Raw genomic sequence first — 22,862 nt, forward strand, 5'->3', positions numbered from 1 at the left:
AGTAAATCACTTCTATTGAGGTGCAAACAACAATCAAGGCTCCACTACAATAGGAGGGTGTACACAATCCACACAGTGTGCACTGGGATTATACAGCTTGGGTGATAGGAGAAGCTGTGCCATTGGATACCATAGGATACCTACTACATAAGACCATTCTACCAAAAACAGGAAATGTAGCAGCTCTACATAATACATAGAAACAAATACAGGGAGTCAGCCAAAATGAGAAGACAAAGAAACATGTCCCAAATGAAACAGAACAAAACTTCAGAAAAAGGACTAAACAAAATAAAGACAAGCAATCTATTAGTTGCAGAGTTTAAAATACTGGTTATAAGGGTGCTCGATGAACTTAGGGAAAAGTAGATGAACTTAGTGAGGACTTTAACAAAGATAGAAAATATAAAATTTGAGATAGAAAACATAAAAAAGAAACACAAATAAAGAATACACAAAATGAAATAATGAATACATTAAAGGGGTTCAAAAGTAAAGAAGATGAAGCAGAAAATCAAATTAAAAATTTGGAAGATAAGGAATCAGAAAACACTCAATCAGGAAAGCAAAAAAGCAAAAAAAAAAAAAAAAAAAATCCAAAGCAATGAGGATGGTATAAGGAGGCTCTGGGACAACTTCAAGTGTACCAATATTCACATCATGCAGGTGCCAGAAGGAGAAGAGAGAGAACAAAAGATTGAAAACCTATGTGAGATAATAATGATAAAATTTCCTATTCTGGTGAAGAAAATAAACATACAAGTTCAGGAAGCACAGAGTCCCTAATAAGAACCCCAAAAATTCCACACCAAGACACATTATAATTAAAATGCCAAAGGTTAAAGACAAAGAGAGATTATTAAAAGTAGCAAGATAGACTGGCTGGTGTGACTCAGTTGGTTGATCACTGTCCCATGCACCAGGGGGTTGTCAGTTTGATTTTCTGTCAGGGCACATACCTGGGTTGTGGGCTGGATCCCCGGGAGGAGGCTTGCAGGAGACAGCTGATTGATGTTAATCGATGTTTCTTTCTCTCTCCTCCTTTTGCTTCTTCTCTCTGAAATCAATAAAAAAATATATTTTTTAAAAATCAACAAGAGAAAATCAATTAGTTATCTACAATGGAGCTCCCATAAGACTGTCAGTTGATTTCTCAACAAAAAATTTGTAGGCCAGAAGGGATTGGCAAGAAATATTCTAAGCGATGAAAAGCAAGGACTACAATCAGGATTACTCTATCCAGCAAAGCTATCATGTAGAATCAAAGGATATATAAAGAACTTCCCAGATAAGAAAAAGCTGAAGTTTATTACCACCAAACCAGCATTGCAAGAAATGTTAAAGGGTCTTTTTTAAGAAGGAGGAAAAAAAAAGATAAAATATGAATAATTAAATGGCAATAAATACATATTTATCAATATTTACTTTAATGCAAATGAATTAAATGTTCTAATCAAAATACATACAAACTGACCCAGTACTGATACAGATTTTAGATACAACAAGCAAGGACATTAAAATAGTTGTTATAACTGTATTTCCACAAGTCAAAAACTTAAATAGAGACATAGAAGTAATACTGAGTTTGAAGTATAGTTATTAAGGCAAATAAAGAAGTACATTTGATAACTAGATATTTGTATTTAGCTTAGGACATACTTAAGTTTATAATAGGTTACACCAATGCTTCTGGTTTTACCATACAAAACAATTCAATTCCCAGGAAATTCCTGATTCTCATTAGAGGCTAGTATGTACCCCATAACAAAAGTCTCCATCAAGGCCACTCCTAGATATAAAAGTCCACAGGAAATTATATTTTATGTGTGTGGGGTCCTGTCAGTATAAACAATTTTATTTTAAGAATGCATGGACCCACATCAGGGATAGCTATTTATCAATGATACTTTAGAATAATGGATAGAGAAAATATGCTTATATGTTGTTTATTGTTCAACCAATGCATGTGAAGAGTCTTCATGGTGTTTAAGCTCTATCTTTTTCTGTTCAGCTCCAAGAACTTTTTCTTTGTGTTCTTTATTATCACATGAACTCTGTCTTGCTCTGTCATATATTTTATCAAAAACAAGAGGAAAGGTAACAACACAATTACAACTTGTAATGCCATCCATGGCTCTTAAAGGACCTCTGTGTATTGATGAACTAACTGTATAGTCTTGCTGCCTTTTCAGTTTCCTAAAACTGCAATTTAATATTGGTTACATCATCAATCATGACCCTGAATCTTCCATTGTGTTTCTGGAGTAGATTGAATTTCTGGGGGCAAATTACATGTAGGCATCAGAAAGAACCAGGGTCAGAGTTATGGCACTGGACATAGACAACCTCTGTCAGATTTCATCTGAATTATACTATATAGTGTAATATATCTATATCTACATCTATGTCTATAGATAAAAAGATAGACAGATTCATTTCCACACTTATTTATCACACTCCCTCCAAATTGAGGTGTTTCCCTTTAACTTATAATTCTGTACATAATGGAGTGTTGAATCTTTGGTATCTAGTGTAAGTATAATCTCTATATTTCTATACTATTTGCAAAGTATTTCACATATAAAAATAATATTAGTCTGAACACTTTCTTGCTTCAAATAAATAATTTTATGATTTGGAGAAGCACTTATTCTTTTACTTGATCATTCTAAAGTTTTATTAATAACAAAATTTCATCTAAGAGCATGAAATTTGGCCATGGGGAACCTGCATTTAGTTTTTGGTTTGATTATATAGTATATGTGCAAGTGAACAAAGCAACTCAACTTTCTGGACTTCAACGTCCTCATTTAGCCAATGACAAAATAATAATATGGGAAATCTTTGTGGACTTAAAAGAAATGATACATTATAAAATTTTATTTAATGATAAATTCATGGCAATTATAGTTGATATTAAAGGCTTTTTTCCATACATGCACATCTCTCTTCTTATATTAGGCAGTGCATAGGAGTCATGGGTTATATATTCCTTTATCTACCTGTACTTGCTTGACTTTTAACACAGAAAACAAGGTTTTAGAAACATTTAATAATCATATGGTGTAGTTTTCAGCTCCATGGATTTATTTTTGCATTTTTTAGAAGGTAGTACTCCTAAGAAGCATATTCCCTCAGCACCAAAAACCAGAACCTCCTGCTCTGACAATCACACTCTCACAAATAATCATACACTTAATAAATGGAAACCTCAACAATAGCACATACTTCTGTGATTTGTTTGTTTTTGTCAGATCAGTTTCCATGAGGGTTGCTGCCATTGACAGAGCTGTTGCTAATTCTCCAGAGCTGCATAAAATTATGTTCTTTCCACAAGCTTATGTATCTATTCACTGGATCTTTCCTGGTCTTAGTAAAATGACCAAGTGCTCAGGAGACCACAGGTACTTCCTGTATTCCCCAATTCTCCTGGATGTTAGGCCTTTTGGGATAGAGAAAGCTATAGAACTAGCCTCTGAGACAGCACTGGAAACTAGACCAAAGAGAGACAGCCTGCTTATCTTGTGGGACCTCAGTGAGTGTGAAGCTGTGGAATAAAGGAGGTAAGAAGCACACAGTGTTCCATATTGGACAGTAGGTTACTGTTGAGTTTAGAAGGTGTCCCATGTTTTTCAGGTTTTAGATTGGACACATTCCTGGTACAAAGGACCTATGACTTTTTTCTCTCCCATATATGTTCCTGTTGTGACACCTGCCCAAGGCCATGGCTTAAACAGATTCAAGGCTGAGTATGGAGGCATGTCTTGTGCTTGTGAAATAATATTTGTTATCTATTGACCGAAATGACTGGCTACCTGACCAGACCTTCTTTTTTCAGTCAATAAAGGGCTTGCTGAAAGGTGGTTTATGATTCTTGAAATATTCAATCTCTATGAAGATGAATTATTTCAAAATGTGAAAGTGGGGGTGTTTCTAAAATTAATAAAAGGGCCTGGGATTTTGTTGCCTTAACTATAGTAAGATTTTCTATAAGTAAAGAGAGATCATGAAGATTTTTTTTTAGGTTCTGTCTTCCAGGTTTCTGTGTGATGTTCTTTACTTTCTGCTTGCCAGCTAAATGTCTCTTTGGAAAAATTGGGTTTGTTTCATTTCATTCAAAACAGAAGAGGAATTAAGACACAAGACCAGGTGAGGTGGGTGCAGAAGTCTATTTCACAGGACAAGCCAGAGCTGGAATATTAATTAGGAGGCTCTCATGGCAGCTACTACTTCCTGCTTTTTATTGGGATGGGGGTTCTTATCTATCTATTTGGGGCAGGGTAGAATAGGGTAGAATCAGCGTGGTAAAGAAAATAAAAAGGATAAAATATGACAAATTGCAAGCCAAGAGTATGAGAGAGATAGATATAAATGGCTGGGAAAAAAGAGGTATAAAGGAGAGCATTTAATGAAAATTCCTACTTGGTAAATGACACTAGTCACATTAATGAAGATCTAATACCTTTCACTAATAACTAGTGAAATAAAACAACATTTTATTTCAAATTCTGCTCTCAATACAAATAGGAAGTAAAACTTAATAACAACAGCAACAACAATAATAAGAATAGCACTGGAATAAAGATAAAGAACTATGAAGATATAGTAAGAAGCAATAATATGGAGATTAAGGAAACCAAAGGAGAAGAAAATTTCAAGAAGTGGTTACTCACACATGGCAAATGAAACAGTATATTAAAAGCATGGGGTTTAGAGCAAGATAATCTGAGTTTGTATTTGTGCTTGATTAGATACTAGCTGTGTGAACTTAGACAAGTTATTCAACCTATTTATCCCATAGTTTCCTAATATGTTAAATGGAGATCATACTAGCAGCCATTTTGTTGGATTATTATTATAAGCAAATGGTATTTTGTGATGATTAAATTATACAAACTATATATAACACAGGTTATAGCTCATGATAAATGCTAGAAATTTAGTTTAAAAATATAAATAATATATGGACTAAATTGTGTCCTTTGGATTAAAAAGCCCAGGTGATTGAATTCAATGTGATCAGATATAGGATGTGTTTGAGATACAGCTAAGGAAGAGATTTAATACCCAGAACGCATCTCTTTATTCTTCTTTGAATCTAATAAATAGACTTATAGTAGAACTGAAATAACAGCCTGATTGTTTTTTTTGTTGTTTGTTTGTTTGTTTTGTTTTGTTTCTTTGCTTTAAGCTTCAGGTCCATGATTGAATTTTAGATTTCTTTATCTAGAAGAGAATATTCTTAAACACTAGTTTTATTCTAACCAAATGGATGATAGTTTAGAGTGGTGAAATGTCTACACCAAGGTCCCAGTTTATTGGTGGCATAGCTGAGGCTATAACTTAGATGGTACCTCACACCTAATCCAGTTTTCTTTCCAGTGGACTATCTAAATTGAGACAGTCTGCCAGATTTATTTCCTTAGTGGTTCTGTAGACATCTGACATATTAATACATTAGGAACAATTGCATCAACCATCTCTAAATCCTACATCTCCTGCTCTACTTTTTAATATTAGTTAATGGCATCACTATTTTTTTCCCAGATAGTAGGTCTCAAAATATTTTATTTATTCCTCATTTAACCTATTACCTGGAATTATCTATTTTATTTAATTTTTAAAATACATATCTTTGTTATCTCCTTATTTTACTTTAAAAAATAGATTTTTAGTTAAATTTATTGGGGAGACATTTGTTAATAAGGTTATACAGATTTCAAGTGTCCATTTCTAACACACGATAGGTATATTGCATTGTGTGGCCACCACCCAAAATCAGATCATCTTCTATCACCACATATTTGGTCCCCTTTATCCTTTACTAACCCTCAACCCTCTTCCCTCTGGTAAGCAAAATACTGCTGTCTGTATCTATGACTTTGCATCTTATATTCCACATATGTGAAATCATACGGTTCTTCACTTTTCTGACTGAGTTATTTTGCTTAAGATGATATTCTCAAAGCTCATTTATGTTGTGGCAAATGGCAGTGTTTCATATTTTCTTATGCCAAATAGTATTCCATTGCTGAATATATATATATATATATCATATCTTCTTTATCCAATAATATATCAAAAGACTTTTTGTTTTTTTCTATGTCTTGACCACTGTGAATAATGCTGCAACGGGCATAAGGGTGCATATACCTTTGTGAATAAATGTTTTCAATTTATTGGGGTAGATGCCCATAAGAAGGATCACAGGGTCATATGGTAACTTTATTCTTAAATTTTTGGTGAATCTCCACATTGTTTTCCACAGTGGATATACCAGTTTACATTCCCACCAACAGTGAATAAGGGCTTCTTTTTCTTCACACCCTCTTCAACTCCTGTTATTGCTTATTTTGTTGATAATAGCTGTTCTAACAGCTATGATGTGATATCTCATTGTAGTTTTGATTTGCATTTCCCTAATAGCTAGTGAAGTTGAGCATCTTTTCATATATTTGTTGGCCATTTCTATGTCTTATTGGGAGAAGTGTCTGTTCAGGTTCTTTGCCCATTTTTTAAATTAGATTGTTCATTTGTTTGGTGCTGAGTTGTATGAGTTCTTTATATATTTTTATTGATAACCCTTTGTTGGAGCTGTTGTTTGCAAATATCCTCTCTCATCCAGTTGGTTGCCTTTTTGTTTTGTTGGTGGTTTCTTTTGCTATGCACAACAATTTTAGTTTAATATAGTCCCATTCATTTATTTTTGAATTTAATTTTCTTACCTTTGGGGTCAGATTCATAGAATCCTCTCTAAGTCCAAAATCCAAAGTTTAGTACATATGTTTTCTTTCTTGCAATTTATTGTGTGTGTGTGCATGCATGTGGGTGTGTGTTTTATCCTCACCTGAGGATATGTCTAGAGAGAACAGAGAGAGAAAGACTAGCAACATTGATGTGAGAGAGAAACATCAATCAACCTTTTGACCGGGGAGCAAACTTACAACCTAGGTAAGAACCCTGACCAGGAATCAAACCATCAACCATTTGGTGCATGGGATGATGGTCAATCAACTGAACCACTCTGCTAGGCTGTAATTTATTGTTTTAGCTCTCATATTTAAGTCCTTTATCTATTTTGAATTGATTTTTTTACATGGGAACAAAATGTAGTCTAGTTTCATTCTTTCGTGTGTGGTTTTCTGATGTTCCCAGGACCATTTATTGAAGAGACTTTCTTTTCGTCATTGTGTATCTTTGGCTCTTTTGTCAAAGATTATTTGCCATACACATGTGGTTTTATTTCAGGGCTCTCAATTCCATTCTATCTGTCTATGTGACTTTTCTTCTCTCTTTTTCTTCTAATACCATGTTGTTTTAATTATCGTAGCTCTGTAGCATAATTTGAAGTATAGTGTAATACGTCTGGCTTTATTAATTTTTCTCAGGATTGTTTGGCTGTTCAGGGTCTTTTGTGGTTCCATAGAAATCTAATAATTTTTAAAAAAATTTCTTTAAAAAGTATCATTGGAATTTTGATGGGGATTGCTTTAAATTGATATTGCTTTGGGTAATATGAACATTTTAACAATGTTGATTCTTCCAATCCATGAGCATGGAATATCTTCCCATTCCATTTTGTCTTTTTCAATCTCCTTTATCAATGCATTGTAGTTTTTATTATATAGATATTCACATCTTTTGTTAAGTTCATTCCTAGTTATTTTATTCTTTTTGTTGCAATTCCAAAAGGGATCATTTATTCATTTCGTTTTCTGTGAGTTTATTTTTAGTATATAAGAATATAGTAGATTTTTGTACATTGGTTTTGTATTCTGGGAAATTTACTCTATCGGTTTATTTTTTCTCATAGTTTTTTTTTTTTTTTTTTGGAGTCTTTAGGATTTTCTATATAAAGAATTATGTCACCTGCAAAAAATGACACTTTTCCTTCTTCATTCACAATTGTGATGTCTTTTATTTCTTCCTCTTGCCCGATTGCTCTGGAGAGGATTTCTAGAACTATGTTGAATAAGAGTGATGAGAGTGGACATCTATGTTTTGTTTTAGATCTCAGAGGAAAAGCTTTCAGATTTTCACCATTTAGTATAATATTAGTTGAGGGTTTGTCATATATGGCCTTTATTATGTTGAGATACTTTTCTTCTATACCATTTTATTCAGTGTTTTAGTTACAAATGGATGTTGTGTCTTATCAAATAATTTTCTCCATCTATTAATACAATCTCATGATTTCTAGTCTTTCTTTTGTTAATGTGGTATCTTACATCGACTAATTTCCATATGTTGAACCATCCTTATGCCCCTGGAATAAATCCCACTTGATCATGATGTATTACTTTTTATTTTTTAAGTGAGAAATGGTTTTATTGGCAATATTATAATATAGTGGTAGTAGTGCATGAAGTTGTTTTATATGACAGATTTGTTTTCCTTACAATTAAACACTTCAATTGCCACATTACAACTATAATGTAAAAAATCTACATGTGGAGCTTTAGTTTCAGGTCTGGAGCAGCTGTGAAATGAAAGTTACCACACCATTCTAGTCCTTGGATATCAGTATATTGCCCTTCACCTTCCACCCTATTTTCATTGAAATTTCCAATGTACTTTTCCCCTGTTGGGAATGTATAAGTCCCAAGTACATGAAACATATTGTCCTTAAAATGTCCTTCATACACTGCTCCTGAAACATGTTCAAGTCTTCCAAAACCATTCATCTTGTCGTCTTTCCAGCTTCCTGTATAGACAATCCCATTAGGAGTTGTATGAATACCTACTCCATTTCTCTCAATGATTCCAGAAGGTGTTCTTGTACAATCACCATCATACTTGACTCCATTTGGAAATATAAAGTTTATCTTATACACCTCTTCAGTTGGCTGAGAGGTGCTAGAGGGATTTTTCTGGACTTTAAATGTATTGTTGAAGTTGATTTGCCTGTATTCTGTTTAGGATTTTTGTGTCTGTATTCATCAGAGATAATGGTCTATAGTTTTCTTTTTTTGGGTATTATCCTTGCAGGTTTTGGTATCAGAGTTATGTTGGCTTCATAAAATGTGTTAGCAAGTATTGTCTCTTCTTCAATTTTTTGGAAGAGTTTGAGAAGGATGGGTATCAAATACTCTCTCAACCCTGAACATTCCTGATTTTGTCTGCTTTCACTGTTAAGGTCATGTTTCTTGTTCTGCTTTGGTCTATTGCAAAAGCTTCCCAGAGCAACTTCTGGTAGCTGCCTTCCTTTCCTTCACTCCATCTTGCTATCTTTTAAACCATATTTACTAAAAATAAAGTATTATAATAGATACTTAAGATACTTAAGATATAGCTAAGATACATAGCCATATGGAACTTGGAAAGTATTTGCGATGAATAATACAAAATATTTAATTAAAATTTTTATAAGTGTTTTTTGGGGAACAGAAAATGAAAAATAAACATACTGCCCATTAACAAAGGCTTCTTTGGAAAGATAAATGTTAAAGTTTGATCATATTATGTTCTCCTTAAAACTCTGGTTAATATTAGAGACTTAGTAAAATTGTTGAATAATAAGTCAATTCTAAATATAGAACTAAACTAAAACCAAAGTCTTTAGCTTGATTTTTAAAACTCTAACTCTTCAAGGTACATCTACTTTCTAGTCATATTTCTGATGTCTGTAAGATAATATGCTAGATCACTTGATTTTTACAGTGACTTGCATTTATTACTTTAGCTTCTTAATTTTGTAGCTTATTCTTTCCCAAGTTAGCTCCTTGAAAGTCTAAAAATATTTATTATTATTATTAAACGATCTAATGACAATATCTCTGTGAATCATTGCACCATCCCCCTAGTTAAAGATACTGTTTTCTGTGCTATAGACATGTGATAGAGTATCTCTTATCATTATTATCCTGATTTAATCTGAGGGGTGGTTATTTGTGTTCATGTTTCTTGATACTCACAGTAGCAAAACATTCTTAAAACAGAGGATATTTGTAGTTTATATTTGATGTTTTATGATTGCTTGCTTTGCACAGTAGTGCTTTAACTGAAACACATGCATCCTGGAAATATGCAGAGAGAGAGAGAACATGGTTCTAATACACACAGCATGAATTGAATATAGCACTGTGCAAAGCCAGGACTCTCCAGACTTCTGTTTCTCTTTCTCTCCAAGGTATTTTTATTTGATGAAGAAAGACTTCATTTTAAATTAAAGGAATAATGATTTTCACTGATTTAGAGGTCTTGAGCTCACAAAAAAACCACACCAGTATTCTTAACACATGATTTCTGGGGATCCAGAGAATAAAATAGATTACTTATTAGAAATGATCAGTCAGACAAGGAGGAAAACTGTGATGTGCAAGAGCTTACAAGGAACTTTCTTGTATGATACTAAGTCAATAAGTATAATGTATTAACTGTAGTGCTTACACTAAATTATAAATCCATTAAATGTTTATTATTACAATTAGTATCACCATTATTTCCAGTAACATTAGTAGTGTTAGCCATATAATGTTGTTAACTTGCATGTCAGTAAAGCCTATCTGACTTATTATCCTTGAATCATTACTGACTATCAGTCCTCTTTTAAGGCAATTAATTCTATTGCAATGCCAAGATTCTCATTCAACCTGATAAATTAACTTTAATTTTTTCTCTCTCCATTTTCCTCTCACTCTTTCTCTTGCTTTAGCTTTTCATTTCAGGGCTCACTATCAAAGGACAAAGTACAAGATGGCAACTTCAAACCATACCAACCTTAGAGACATCTGGTACACCATGATTGGAATTCCAGGACTGGAAGAAGCACATACATGGATTTCCATTCCCATCTGTTTCATGTATATAATTGCTCTTGTAGGCAACACCCTCTTATTATATCTGATCTTCACCGAGCATAGTCTTCATGAACCTATGTATCTTTTCCTCTCTATGTTGGCCCTGTCAGATATTCTTCTCTCTACAGTTACCACACCAAAAATGCTAGCAATATTCTGGCTTCAAGATGGGGGTATTTCTTTTGGTAGCTGCGTGTCCCAGATGTTTTTCCTCCACTTCATTTTTGTGGCAGAGTCTGCCATATTGCTGGCTATGGCATTTGACCGCTATGTAGCCATCTGTAATCCACTAAGATATACTACCATTCTAACTCCCTCAGTCATTGGAAAAATGGGTATTGCATCTGTGATTAGGAGTTTCTTCATCTGCTTTCCTTTGGTTTTTCTGGTTTATCGGCTTACTTACTGTGGGAAGAACATTATTCATCACTCATATTGTGAACATATGGGCATTGCCAGGTTATCCTGTGATAGCATCAAAGTCAACATCTACTATGGAGTGATTGTAGCCCTATTTTCCACATGCCTGGATGTGGTACTTATCATAATATCTTATGCCCTTATACTCTGTACTGTGTTTAGAATTCCTTCCCAACAAGCTCGACTCAAGGCTCTGAATACTTGTGGCTCCCATGTCTGTGTGATCCTATTATTCTATACCCCGGCCTTTTTTTCATTTTTTGCTCACAGATTTGGAGGCCACAATATAGCACTCCATATACATATTCTTCTTGCCAATCTTTATGTGGTGGTACCACCCACTCTCAACCCCATTATTTATGGGGTTAAGTCCAAGAAAATTCAGGAGAAGGTTATCCAGATCTTCTCTTTGAGCAAGACATTTTGTTGATGTAGACTAAACAGCTTAGTCTTCATTTTTCTGTGTAACTCCACTAATAGAAGAGTACCTACAAGTATGTTGGACATCTTAAATCATGCCAGCACTAGGGGAGAACAATAACAGTAAAAATTTAAGTAAATGAGATCAAGAGTAAAATTTTACTCTTTTTTTTTATATTGTTCAGGGCAATATCAGACCAAGAACATCTTAGATTCTGTATAATACTAAGTTTTGCTACAACAGGCTTAAAATATAATTGATTGAGTGCAATCATTTTCACGTAATTAATAAGGAAATACTAGTTTTAGACATTGGATTACATTGTAGACTTGTGACTAAGAGGGCAATCTCTGAAGTTATACTGCCAATGATCAAATCATTGCTCCAATGTTTCTAAATATAAAATCTTAGAAAAGTTATTGTATCTATAAGTTCATTTTTTTTTGTAAATTGAGGAAGTATATAATATCTGGAACATAATAACTGTTTAATAAATTTTATAATCATTTATAAATGTAGTAATAAAATTTAGTTTGGACATTTACAGAGTCATGTTGGGTTCGGAATTGATTTAAATGTGATACAGTGGGAAAAAGTTTAATTTATGCCAAAAAAATGTTAGCATTATTGTATAATAAGTAAAAGTTGCCAAAATTGGGACATATTACCATAAGAAAATAGTCAGTTGAAACCAGTCAGAAATCTATATATCTCTCTCTATATTCTATATATTTTTAAATACTATATATATGTGTGTGTGTTATATGTTATATGACAATATATTTTGCCTTTTAAATACTATTGATTTTTCTTTCTTTCAGAGAGTTCTAATGTCATTATCTCATTAAGTGCATCTGTTAGAACGTATCGGGTAGAACAAGGGTAGGGAGGAAGTAGATTGGGATGCAGAGGAAGTTCCCTTTACACACAAAAGAAAAGTAGTGGACCCCTTTCAGCATGAGATGGGGAAGAGAAACACAGATGGAAAAGGAGAATAAGGAAGGTACAATCTTCAAAGGTCCCAGTTTCAGCTGCACACTAGCAGGCCCTCATCCAAAGTGTCAGGGCATAAAAGAACAGAAACCCAATGTATTGTAGGGGGAAGCTAAAAGAATAGGGAAATAAATTCCCTGTTTTCTGCTTAAATATCTGACGAAAATGTCCTTTTAAGATATCTCATGCCAATCTGAGAGAACAGCGCTGAAGTAAAAATGACCATGTGGCATATTCAGTCAGAAAACTGGTTTCCTTCTCCTCCACAAGGCAGCGATTGGATCTAGGAGTTTTTTCACTCTAGGAGTTTGAGGAACACAAAATCATGGCTAATGCTGAGTATTGAAGTTGCCAAGGGAGTTGGTTTGACTAAGGGGACATGATTCTATTGTCAAGGGCCATAAAAGCAAGTGTTAGAGTCAGGGAAGTAAGATAAAATGGGTCAGATTTCAGGGCTTGAGGAGTAAACACCAACATTGAGGTTGATCACTAGGTAGATTAAAGAGAAAATGAGTCAACATTCAGCTGACTGCAAGGTTGAAAATTCAGACAACCATTGACATACATAGGGTCTCTTGGAACAAGATAGCACTAAAACAAAAGAAAACAAAACAAAACAAAACAAAAATCTCATCACATCTGACTTTTCAAATATAAAGTACAAAACCTATTACATAAGATTCGGTATATCATAATACTGGCTGAAAGAAGAATGGCCTAGTAAATAATTGTTTCAACTGGTAATTAATTTGAAACTTATTTGCATTAATACTCAATTTAAAATTTCTAACTCTCACAATGACCACCACCACCAACAGAAACCAATAGAATGATGGGAAAATAACTGTAATGTAAAATAAAACAGCAGTCCCAGTAGTAAAAACCCTGTGAAACTAAACTGTTCCACCATTATTTCCTAGTGATTTAAAATCCCTTTACCTTAATTTCCTCATTTGCACAATTCAATGATTATGATTAACCTCATAGATTTGCTCTGAAAATTAACAGCAAGAAGTACTACTGAGTGCTTCCATGGTGACTGGCATATAACAGGCATCTGATAAATATAAACTAAGTATTATTTTTATGGCTATTGTTATTATGGTGATCATTGTATTATTAATAGTAAAGATATAAACATTAAAAATCAACTACCAGTTTTGAAGAAATACTTTGATAATCATAAAAAGTGTATGCTTATGATAGCATCATTTAAAGCTAAAACTATTAAACACTAAAATGTCAATCAATTAATGAATAAATACATTTTCTGTATGTGGTATAAAGAAATAGAATTCAACAATAAAAATAAACTGTGAATCCAAGCAACAACAAAAACTAATGCCAAAAGCAATATTACAAGTGAAAGACTCGAGACATAAAATGTTACTTTATATAAAGATTTCATTTAAATGACCTACTCTTAAAGGCAAACTGTATGACAGAAATCAGATTATTGGTTGCCAGGCACTTTGGGTTGTGGGAGAAGACTGATTCCAAAGAATTAAAACAGGCACTTTTTGTGGGTGATGAAAGATGCCATACTTGATTGTGGTGGTGATCACATAACTGTAAATATTTTTCTAAGCTCATCAAAATGTGCATGTATATCTAAATGGAGTGAATTAATGTTTGTAATTATACCTCAAAAACTTGCCTTAAATATATTGAGTAAATTATATATCACTGTGATAATAATATTTTGAGGAAACTTACACATACTGAGTCCAAATGTATGTACTATATTACCACCCATGACTGAATTTAATAATTTTTCTACTTTTACTTAGCATATGAATATTTTATAACAATTGCATGACCATTTAATAGAGTTTATATTAAAAAATATAGAAGGAAGATAATAAATAAAGCTGTAATGTGATTTGAAACTAAAATAGAAAATATATTCACATCCCCTCACCTACTACCTCCTAAAAGTAGGACATATCATTTAACTTGTGCATGGTTTAAACTATCCATGCATATAATAGAAAATCATATCTACCACAGAGTCTTGATGGTGAAATAAATTAGAAATGCATTTCTATTACATGGTCTTAGTAACAATCTATGCTCTTCTATTTTTTAACTTGGACTGTGATTTAAATGAGATATAGGCTCATAATAAACATTTCAACTGTTTTCCAAATGCTAGTTACTATTCGTATTATTATTTAGATAAACAAACTGACCACAAAAGTCTGGCTCCTTCTACTCTGGCAATTATGGTTGTCTATATCTCCAGTTTAATTACTATTCAGAGGATACAAGTGAGGAAAAAGTATTTGGCTGGTGGGCGAACATGATCAGATTAGATTTTGTTGTTTGTTTGTTTCATTACTTTTTAAATTATCCAAATAATCCAGTCTCCCTATGATCCTTACTCAATTACATTATCATGTGGCAAAACTAGGTAGCAGGGATGATGGCTAAACAATAAATATGAATGTTGCCTAGACTAGTGAAAATGGACTAAGATCATTATTGATCCTTTAATAATTACCTGAAGGACTTTAATTTGTCTAAAATTTACATTTTCCTTATTGGGTGAATCCAAAACTATCCTCACAAAAGTGGTCATACTAAGATATAAATTTTAATAGCTACTTTGTCTCATACATTAATATTCTCAGCACACTATATATATATATAGTTATATATATAATTATTATATATATATAATAGTGATTTATATAATTGATCACTATAACCCATATCAATCTCACTGGCTTATGGTAGCTATGGGGAAAAATGGAGAGGAAAGTATTTGCAACACATAAATCATTATACAAATAGAAGTTATTAAATTCATTTTTAATTATATACTGATTCTTACCCCATTGATTTCCACTTATTGTCTTTTAAATACATGAACATTTGCTCTCAGCACATTTCTTTCAAGTAAAACAGTCTCTGGACTCTCCTTCGAATTTGCTGGGTCTTGATGCCATAAATAATGGGGTTCATTAAGGGAGGAAAAAGGATATAGACGTTGCCCATGAACACATGTACCAAAGGTGAGAGGTGTTTCCCAAAGCGATGCACCATGGTCAGACCAATGATTGGAATGTAGAAAACTGAAACAGCACAGATGTGAGATACACAGGTCTGCAAAGACTTGATTCTCTCCTCCTGTGATGCAATAGCTAAGACTGCATGCCAGATCATGACATAGGACACAAGTATGAGCACTGCATCCAATAACAGGTTGCTGATCACCAGGGCCAGACCGTAGATGCTATTGAAACGGATGTCTGAGCAGGCCATTCTAATTAAGTCCTGGTGCAGGCAGAAAGAGTGAGAGAGAATGGGGGGGTGGCAGTAATTTAAGAACTTCAGGTGAATAATGACCGGAGGTATGAGTAAAGTACTTCTACATAAGATTCCCACCCCGATTTTCATGATTCTGTCATTTGTTAGGATGGAGGAGTAGCGTAGTGGATGGCAAATGGCAATGTAGCGGTCAACAGCCATAGTGAGGAGGACAGAGGACTCCATAAAAGACAGACCGTGGATGAAATAGGACTGGGCAATGCAGGTGTCCAGGCTGATCTCTTGAATGAACCCCCACAAGATTCCCAACACTGTACACATAGTGGACAGCCCCATGCACAGGTCAGTGAGGGCCAGTATGGCCAGGAAGTAGAACATGGGCTTGTGCAGGCTTGGCTCAGTTCGGATCACATGCAGCACCAGGAAATTTCCCAGGAAAATCATAGCATAGATGGAGGAGAAAGGGATGGAGAGCCAGAGATATTCACCTTCTAGGCCAGGAAAGCCACTGAGGATAAATCTGGAACTATTGTAGTTTAAGGTAGAGATAGCAGACATTAAGAGAGAACTGAAATATTTCTAGAGATGTGGCAAATTAGATCAATTTATGATCCCTTAATTTCTAGTAATGCTTGCCTGCTTTTAAATATAAAATAAAATATAATGCAATTTTATTTACTGCTATAAAATCAGCAAAATAGAGACCTAGTTCTTTATCTTTTAGGGCAAAAATCCTTTTCTCTAGCCATAAATGTTTCCACTGCTCGTGATAAGAAATGCCTGAAGGCTAAGGAGTTTTATATAGAAACAATAATCTTAATGAGCATATGGGATTTAGAATTGGGGCTGGACTTCTGGGAGTGTCTGTTTATTTCTAGAGGAAGATAATGTATGATCACAAGTGTGTACTGCTATCAAGGCTGGTAGCATCCTCAGGAAAATATGAAATGGGTAATTTTTCTCTTGGGTAACACAGCTTTTCCTTTCACTACCCCCAGAAGGTCATGAGCTCCCAGATGAAATGAACTGGTTATTGAAATCTAACTTCGCAGACATAAAATGTAGGTAAGAGGAACTTAACAAAGTGAAATCAGAACTTCTTTTGCACATTTCACACTGCCCTTCTCGAAATGGTTTACCCTTATACAACTGTTTTAGTTGTACTTTTTCTTCTCTATAACCCATATGTTTCATCTCTATTTTTATACATCTCTTTATCTTATACAGGATTTCTGCCTTTTCTGACCCTCACACTAATTTTACCTCATTATTTCCAATATTACATCAATGGCATGCAGTTTAAACTGGAAAGTATCAGGGCAATATTTGATCTAGAGTAATAACTAGAAATGGAATGGCTAGATCTTATGGTAAATGTGTATTTAACTGTTTTAAATAATGTCAACATGTCTTCCAAAACAATGGTACCATTTAGTAGTGTATGAGAATAATAGTTCCTCCATATCTTGGCCAATACCTGGTATGGTCAGATTTTTTGTGCTTGTTTTATTTTGCTTTGTTATATTGATAGGCATGTAGTGATACAGCATTGTTTTAAATTTGAACTTCCCTTATGACAAATACTTTTTTTGCATCTTTTCATATTCTTGTTTGCCATATACACATCTCATTTGTGATGAAGTTGTTTTCTTCTTACTGAGGTTGGTGTGTTCTTTACATATTTTAGTTACAAAATTCTTAGCAGATACATGATTTACAAATTGTTATTTTCAGTTTGTAAGTAATTCTTTCTTTCTCTTAACTGTAACCAAAAAAGGCAAACGTTGTATTTTTAAAAATTGTGGTAGAATCCAATTTTCTTTTTTTAAAGGATTGAGCTAATTTTGTTATATCTACAAACTCATTATCAAACCTAAGATCACAAGATTTTTCTCATAGGTTTTCTTCTAGAAGTTTTACATTTCAGCTTTAATTCAATAATCCATTTTGAGTTAATTTTTATATAAGGTGTCAAGATTATTTTTATCGTACAGCATAATATTTTGAAAATACTATCCTTGCTCAATAGAATTATTTTTAAAACTTTGCCAAGAATTAGTTGCATATATACCCAGCAGAATGAGTCCTCCAAAATTGTTCTTTTTAAATTTATTTTGGTTCATATGATTCCTTGGCTTTACCTATAAATATTAGAATGCTGTTGTCAATATATGCATAAAACTTGCTGAGATGTTGGTTAAGATTTTGTTGAATACAAAAATCAAATTGATGAGAATTATTTTTTTTTCAAATGTCTTAATTTTTACCTAATTTTCTTTTTTTTTGGTCCCAAGATTTTGTCCAGGATGCCACATTGCATTTAGCTGTTACGTCTCCTCAAGCTTCTTATGATGGGTAAAAACAACTTTGTAGTAAAACAATTTTTGTTTTTCAGAGTCAACTTGTTTTTGTTTTATGTTGATTGCCATAATTGCCTTCCTCTTTTTCTTTACCATTTCTCTAATTTTTGGCATTGAGTCTTCAATTATTTTCTGTCTTATAATACAGTATCTGTAAACTAAGACGTTTCAGATAGTCAGTTTTGCATTTAAGTACAAATTATATATTTTAGTTTTAGAACATATTTAGATTTGCAGAAATTTGAATATATAATACTGAGAGTTCCCATAGATGCCACACACAGTTTTTCGTATTATCATCTTAGTATAGTATATTTGTTACCTTTAGGAAAACAATATTGATACATTATATTTAACTAAATTACATTTTTTTTTCAAATATATTTTTTACCTAATTTCCTTTTTTTGATCCAAGATATCATCCAGGATACCACATTGTATTTAGCTGTCACATCTCTTCAAGCTCCTTTTGATGGGAAAAAACTTTGGAGGAAAACAATTTTTATTTTTCTGAGCTGCTGCCTAGGTATTTTACAGTGCGATGCTCACACCCAAGTCTGGACATTTAGGTTATGACTTGAGTTTAGGATTCCAGCCATAAATTCCCACTTCAGTTTTCCTGGGGCACCTTTGAAAACAGTCTTTAGAGTTAAGCCCAAGAAAAGTTAGTGACCTCCATTCCAACAATCTTTTAAGTAAGATGTGCTTGTTGCCCTGCTCTGTATCTCCTCCTAACCTGTGACCTGGAGCAGAGGACTGCCCTGCCCCCAGCTTATTGAATCCCCACCTCTCATTTTTTGGGATCTTTAAGTAATACATCTTTGTGAGTCTATTTCCCTTTTGTGGGTGTTCTTGCACGTGGCTAGGCAATTGTTTCAGCACCATTTGTTGAAAAGACTAATATTTCTCCATAAATTGCTATTGCTCTTTTGTCAAAGATCAGTTGACTATTTGTGTGGGTGCATTCACTTCCCCCAAGTGGGAGCTCAGATGGCAAGGGAGATACCTACTGTCCTCATGTGGGTGGCTTGTGCCTCCTTATTCAGCAGTCATTATCCTCATGTTCTCAATTTCATGACCAGCTGGGCTTCTCAGTCCACTTCTTGTGGTTGTAAATTTCTGAGATGATCCTTGTTTCTAATGACTTTGACAATATCAAAGAGTACTAATCAGGTACTCATAGGAAATCCTTCTATTAAGTTTCACCTAATGTAATTTTTCTTAGAATAGAATTATATGTTTTGGGGAGGAAGATCATAGATGATAAAGTGGCATTTTGATTGCATCAAGTGTACATAAAATCAGCATGATTTATCTACTGCTTATATTGACTTTAATTCATTGTCTGAGGTAGTCTTTTTAAGGCTTTTACACTTTAAAGTTATTGTTTTTTGAATTCACATTTCGATCTTGTAGTTTTTGAAGCAAAGTTTTTAAAGGCAGCCCACACTCCTTCTTGAGTATGAAGTAGCTATATAATTTAGTAAATTATTTAGAATTCTTCTACATGATAGATTGGTTTATTCTTCCTATTTATTCATTTATTCAATTTATTTATATCAGTGTGGATTTATTATTATTTTATTATAATTTAGGTCATAATCTAATGTTCCTATATTTTATTGCTCAAGTTGTTCCAATTTGATCATTGTAAGCTTCCTCTCCTTTCTGATATGCCCGGCATTGTAGTGTGTGTGTGTGGAGCACTTACTTTATGGCATTAAAATTTGCTCCAGGCTCATCTTGGATATTTCCTGAACTGGGCCATAGGTATGCTCGTTGCTACCTGTATGTCTTTCTCTTTGGTTCTCCCAGCTGACTGAGGAAGGAATTTTATGTGTATCCTAACTTGTGTATATGTTAACCTATGTATATGAATGTAGCAATAACTATTTCTGTATTTAACCATTTGTGTCTAAATTAAGCTACTTTTAATTTGTTAATGATATCTGCCCCTTTAATTTGTTACCCTCTGAATCTTTCCAACCTCTTCTAGATTATCAGTAAATTTCCTGTCCAACAGTGAAAAACCTTCTTTCAACCATCTGTTACCCATTTATTTAATTGGTACTTTTTCAGTACAAAGCCCTGTAGGATTTCGTAATTTTTACCCCTGTGAGGAAAACTTTATCAACTGTAGTAAAGAGTTTATGGACAGTCCTTTCCCTTTGAGTTCTAATACTCGACTTATTTCCAAAGCCACTCAGGTCAGTGCCTTTTCCCACCATCCCCTTCAGTGAGGGTATCTCATTCATCTGATATACAATTAGACTTTTTTTGTTATAGTCTGCATCCCTCTGGGAATCCTCCAACATCTTAAATAATTGCATTTCATTTCAGGTCTACTCTATGGTTCAAGTTTTGTGTTTTTTATTCATTTATTTATTTTAATCCTTACCCAAGGATGTTTTTTCATTTGTCTCAGAATAGAGTGGGAAGGAGGGAGAGAGAGAGAGAAACATCATTGTGAAAGAGATACATCGACTGGCTGCTGCCCGCATAACCCCGACCAGGGCCTGGGACAAATGACAACCAAGGTACATACCCTTGCCAGGAATCGAACCTGCAACTCATTGGTCCACAACCACTCTAACCACTGAGCTAAACCAGCCAGGGCTAAAGTTTTGTGTTTTCTAAAAAAGCATAGCCACAACTCTGAGTGATGTTGCTCAGTGGTTGGTGCATTGGCCCGAGTTCTATTCTTGTCAAGGGCAAGTACCTGGGTTGCATATTCAATCGATGTGTCTCTTTCACTATGATTGTCCCTCTATCTCTCTGTGCCTCCCTCCTTTCCCCTCTGTCTAAAAAAAAATAGAAAAAATGGTCTCAGTGAGGATTAACAAAAATAATGCACAGTCATGTATTCACTATCACAGTATTATACAAAAGAGTTTTATCAACTTAAAAATCTTATGAATTTTACCTATTCATACATAGCTAAGTGGTTTGTGAGGGGACAGAGTAAACATGTTAAGGTTTTTTGATCATGTGATCATTGTACTAATTGCCACTTCAGCAGGTCTTTGACTGTGTCCTTTCATTCAATGTCTTTTTTCTATAACATTGATGAGATGTCACTAGAACTTAACTCTTATTTACATCAATTAGCCTAAGGTCAAAGTTTGTTTCAATAAAAGGTGTTTCAGTTAAAGTTTCAGAACCTATTGATAATGTTAAATGAGGACTTATTGTATAGGACAAAAGCTTCCCTAGACAATACAAAAATCAATGGATATGATGGCACTCCAATCAGATTTTATTCACACAAAGAAGCAGCAATATGGATTTGGCCTATGTGCTATAAGTTGTCCCATGGACTGAACATATTCATATTCTGTGTGATTGACCTAGAGTAACATTAGACTCTCTAGGTGCAAAATACAGTGTAGCCATTTAAAAAAATAATCATGTTTGTTTTTTAAATATGTTTTTATTAATTTTTTAGAGAGAGCAATAGATAGAAACATGGATAAGAGAGAACATCGATCAGCTGCCTCCTGCATGCCCCTTTTTGGGGATCATGCCCACAACCTAGGTATGTGCCCTGACCAGGATTTGAATGGAGACCTCTCAGTCCATGAGCCGACTGAGGCACACTGGCCAGGCAGATATTCAGGTTTTGAACTTGATTTATTACCTAAAGCCAAAGTTACTCATTATACACATGATTGTATGGATATTTTTATCAATACCATCACACCATCTTTTATTCCCCAAGATAATCAATCATCTTCAGTGTAAAAAAACACATTTTTTTTTTATTTAATGTCCCTGATGCTTTTCTAATTATATGTTTTTTCTGAAATTTTATTCTTCTTTGATTTTTCAGATAAAATCAGTGACTTCTGGATGTGTTTTCAATTTCATACTATGTCTATTTACTTCTATTATGATGTTACCTCTACTTGGAAACTCTTGCCCTGTTACCTGATAATCTTATCGTTCTTTAAGATTCAACTCAGCTTTTTCTTGAAATGTACTTAAACATATTTTAACTATTTTGTTTTTCCTCAGACAGTATTATTTTGGTGTTCCATAATCATCTACACAATTTTAAAACAATATTATATTAAATTTATCTTTTTCTATATCATCTGGAATAGATGCTGGATTATTTTTCTTTTTATTTAATTAATTCATTTACCTTTCTTCTCCACTGTGTTTCTCATATATTTTTGGCATATACCTGACATTTAATAAATACTTTATGAGACTAACTATTTCTCTCTTACTGATTTTAGTGACTTGGTGAGATAAGAAATTTTATAGGTTGATTTGGGTGAGTGAATATGTGGAAGTTGCTCACTTTTGGACACGTTAAATAAAGAAATAAATATGTAGTTAGGCGCTCTATTTAGGCATTTGGAAAAATACTTTTGCTAATTGATCTTCACATCCCAATGCCTGTCATGGCACTGCCGCTGGTACATGTGGAAGACGACTTTGATGACCATTGTGATCATTGTGTTTCCTTCATCATCTCATTTAATCCTCACTCTGACACTGTAAAGAAAAAAAAAACTGTTTTCTACATTTAATTGATGATAAAACTCACAACCGACAAACTTAAAAATAAATTCACCCAGCTATTAGAGT

The 22,862-nt window shown here is 33.7% G+C and overlaps 3 protein-coding genes across 3 annotated transcripts; 1 reads left to right on the forward strand and 2 right to left on the reverse strand.

The window, feature by feature from the left end:
* Positions 1–8,327: 8,327 nt before the first annotated feature.
* Positions 8,328–8,863, reverse strand: LOC118629004 (MORN repeat-containing protein 2-like). The gene has a single exon (XM_036260100.1). It carries the CDS (start codon positions 8,682–8,684, stop codon positions 8,445–8,447), a length of 240 nt encoding a protein of 79 aa, XP_036115993.1. The 5' UTR covers positions 8,685–8,863; the 3' UTR covers positions 8,328–8,444.
* Positions 8,864–10,695: 1,832 nt separating this feature from the next.
* LOC118628281 (olfactory receptor 52Z1-like) lies at positions 10,696–11,649 on the forward strand. Its single transcript, XM_036259147.1, has one exon. The coding sequence runs from the start codon at positions 10,696–10,698 to the stop codon at positions 11,647–11,649; it is 954 nt and encodes a 317-aa protein (XP_036115040.1).
* A 3,867-nt stretch (positions 11,650–15,516) lies between these two features.
* Positions 15,517–16,470, reverse strand: LOC118628576 (olfactory receptor 51V1-like). The gene has a single exon (XM_036259557.1). The coding sequence runs from the start codon at positions 16,462–16,464 to the stop codon at positions 15,517–15,519; it is 948 nt and encodes a 315-aa protein (XP_036115450.1). The 5' UTR covers positions 16,465–16,470.
* Positions 16,471–22,862: the final 6,392 nt, after the last annotated feature.

Source organism: Molossus molossus, unplaced genomic scaffold (assembly GCF_014108415.1).
Source record: "Molossus molossus isolate mMolMol1 unplaced genomic scaffold, mMolMol1.p scaffold_m16_p_13, whole genome shotgun sequence".
Taxonomy (NCBI): Eukaryota; Metazoa; Chordata; class Mammalia; order Chiroptera; family Molossidae; genus Molossus; species Molossus molossus.

Excerpts from the sequence above, each read along its gene's own strand:
- LOC118628576 (XM_036259557.1), bottom strand. The coding sequence starts at position 16,464 with ATGTCTGCTATCTCTACCTTAAACTACAATAGTTCCAGATTTATCCTC.
- LOC118628281 (XM_036259147.1), top strand. The coding sequence starts at position 10,696 with ATGGCAACTTCAAACCATACCAACCTTAGAGACATCTGGTACACCATG.
- LOC118629004 (XM_036260100.1), bottom strand. The coding sequence starts at position 8,684 with ATGAATGGTTTTGGAAGACTTGAACATGTTTCAGGAGCAGTGTATGAA.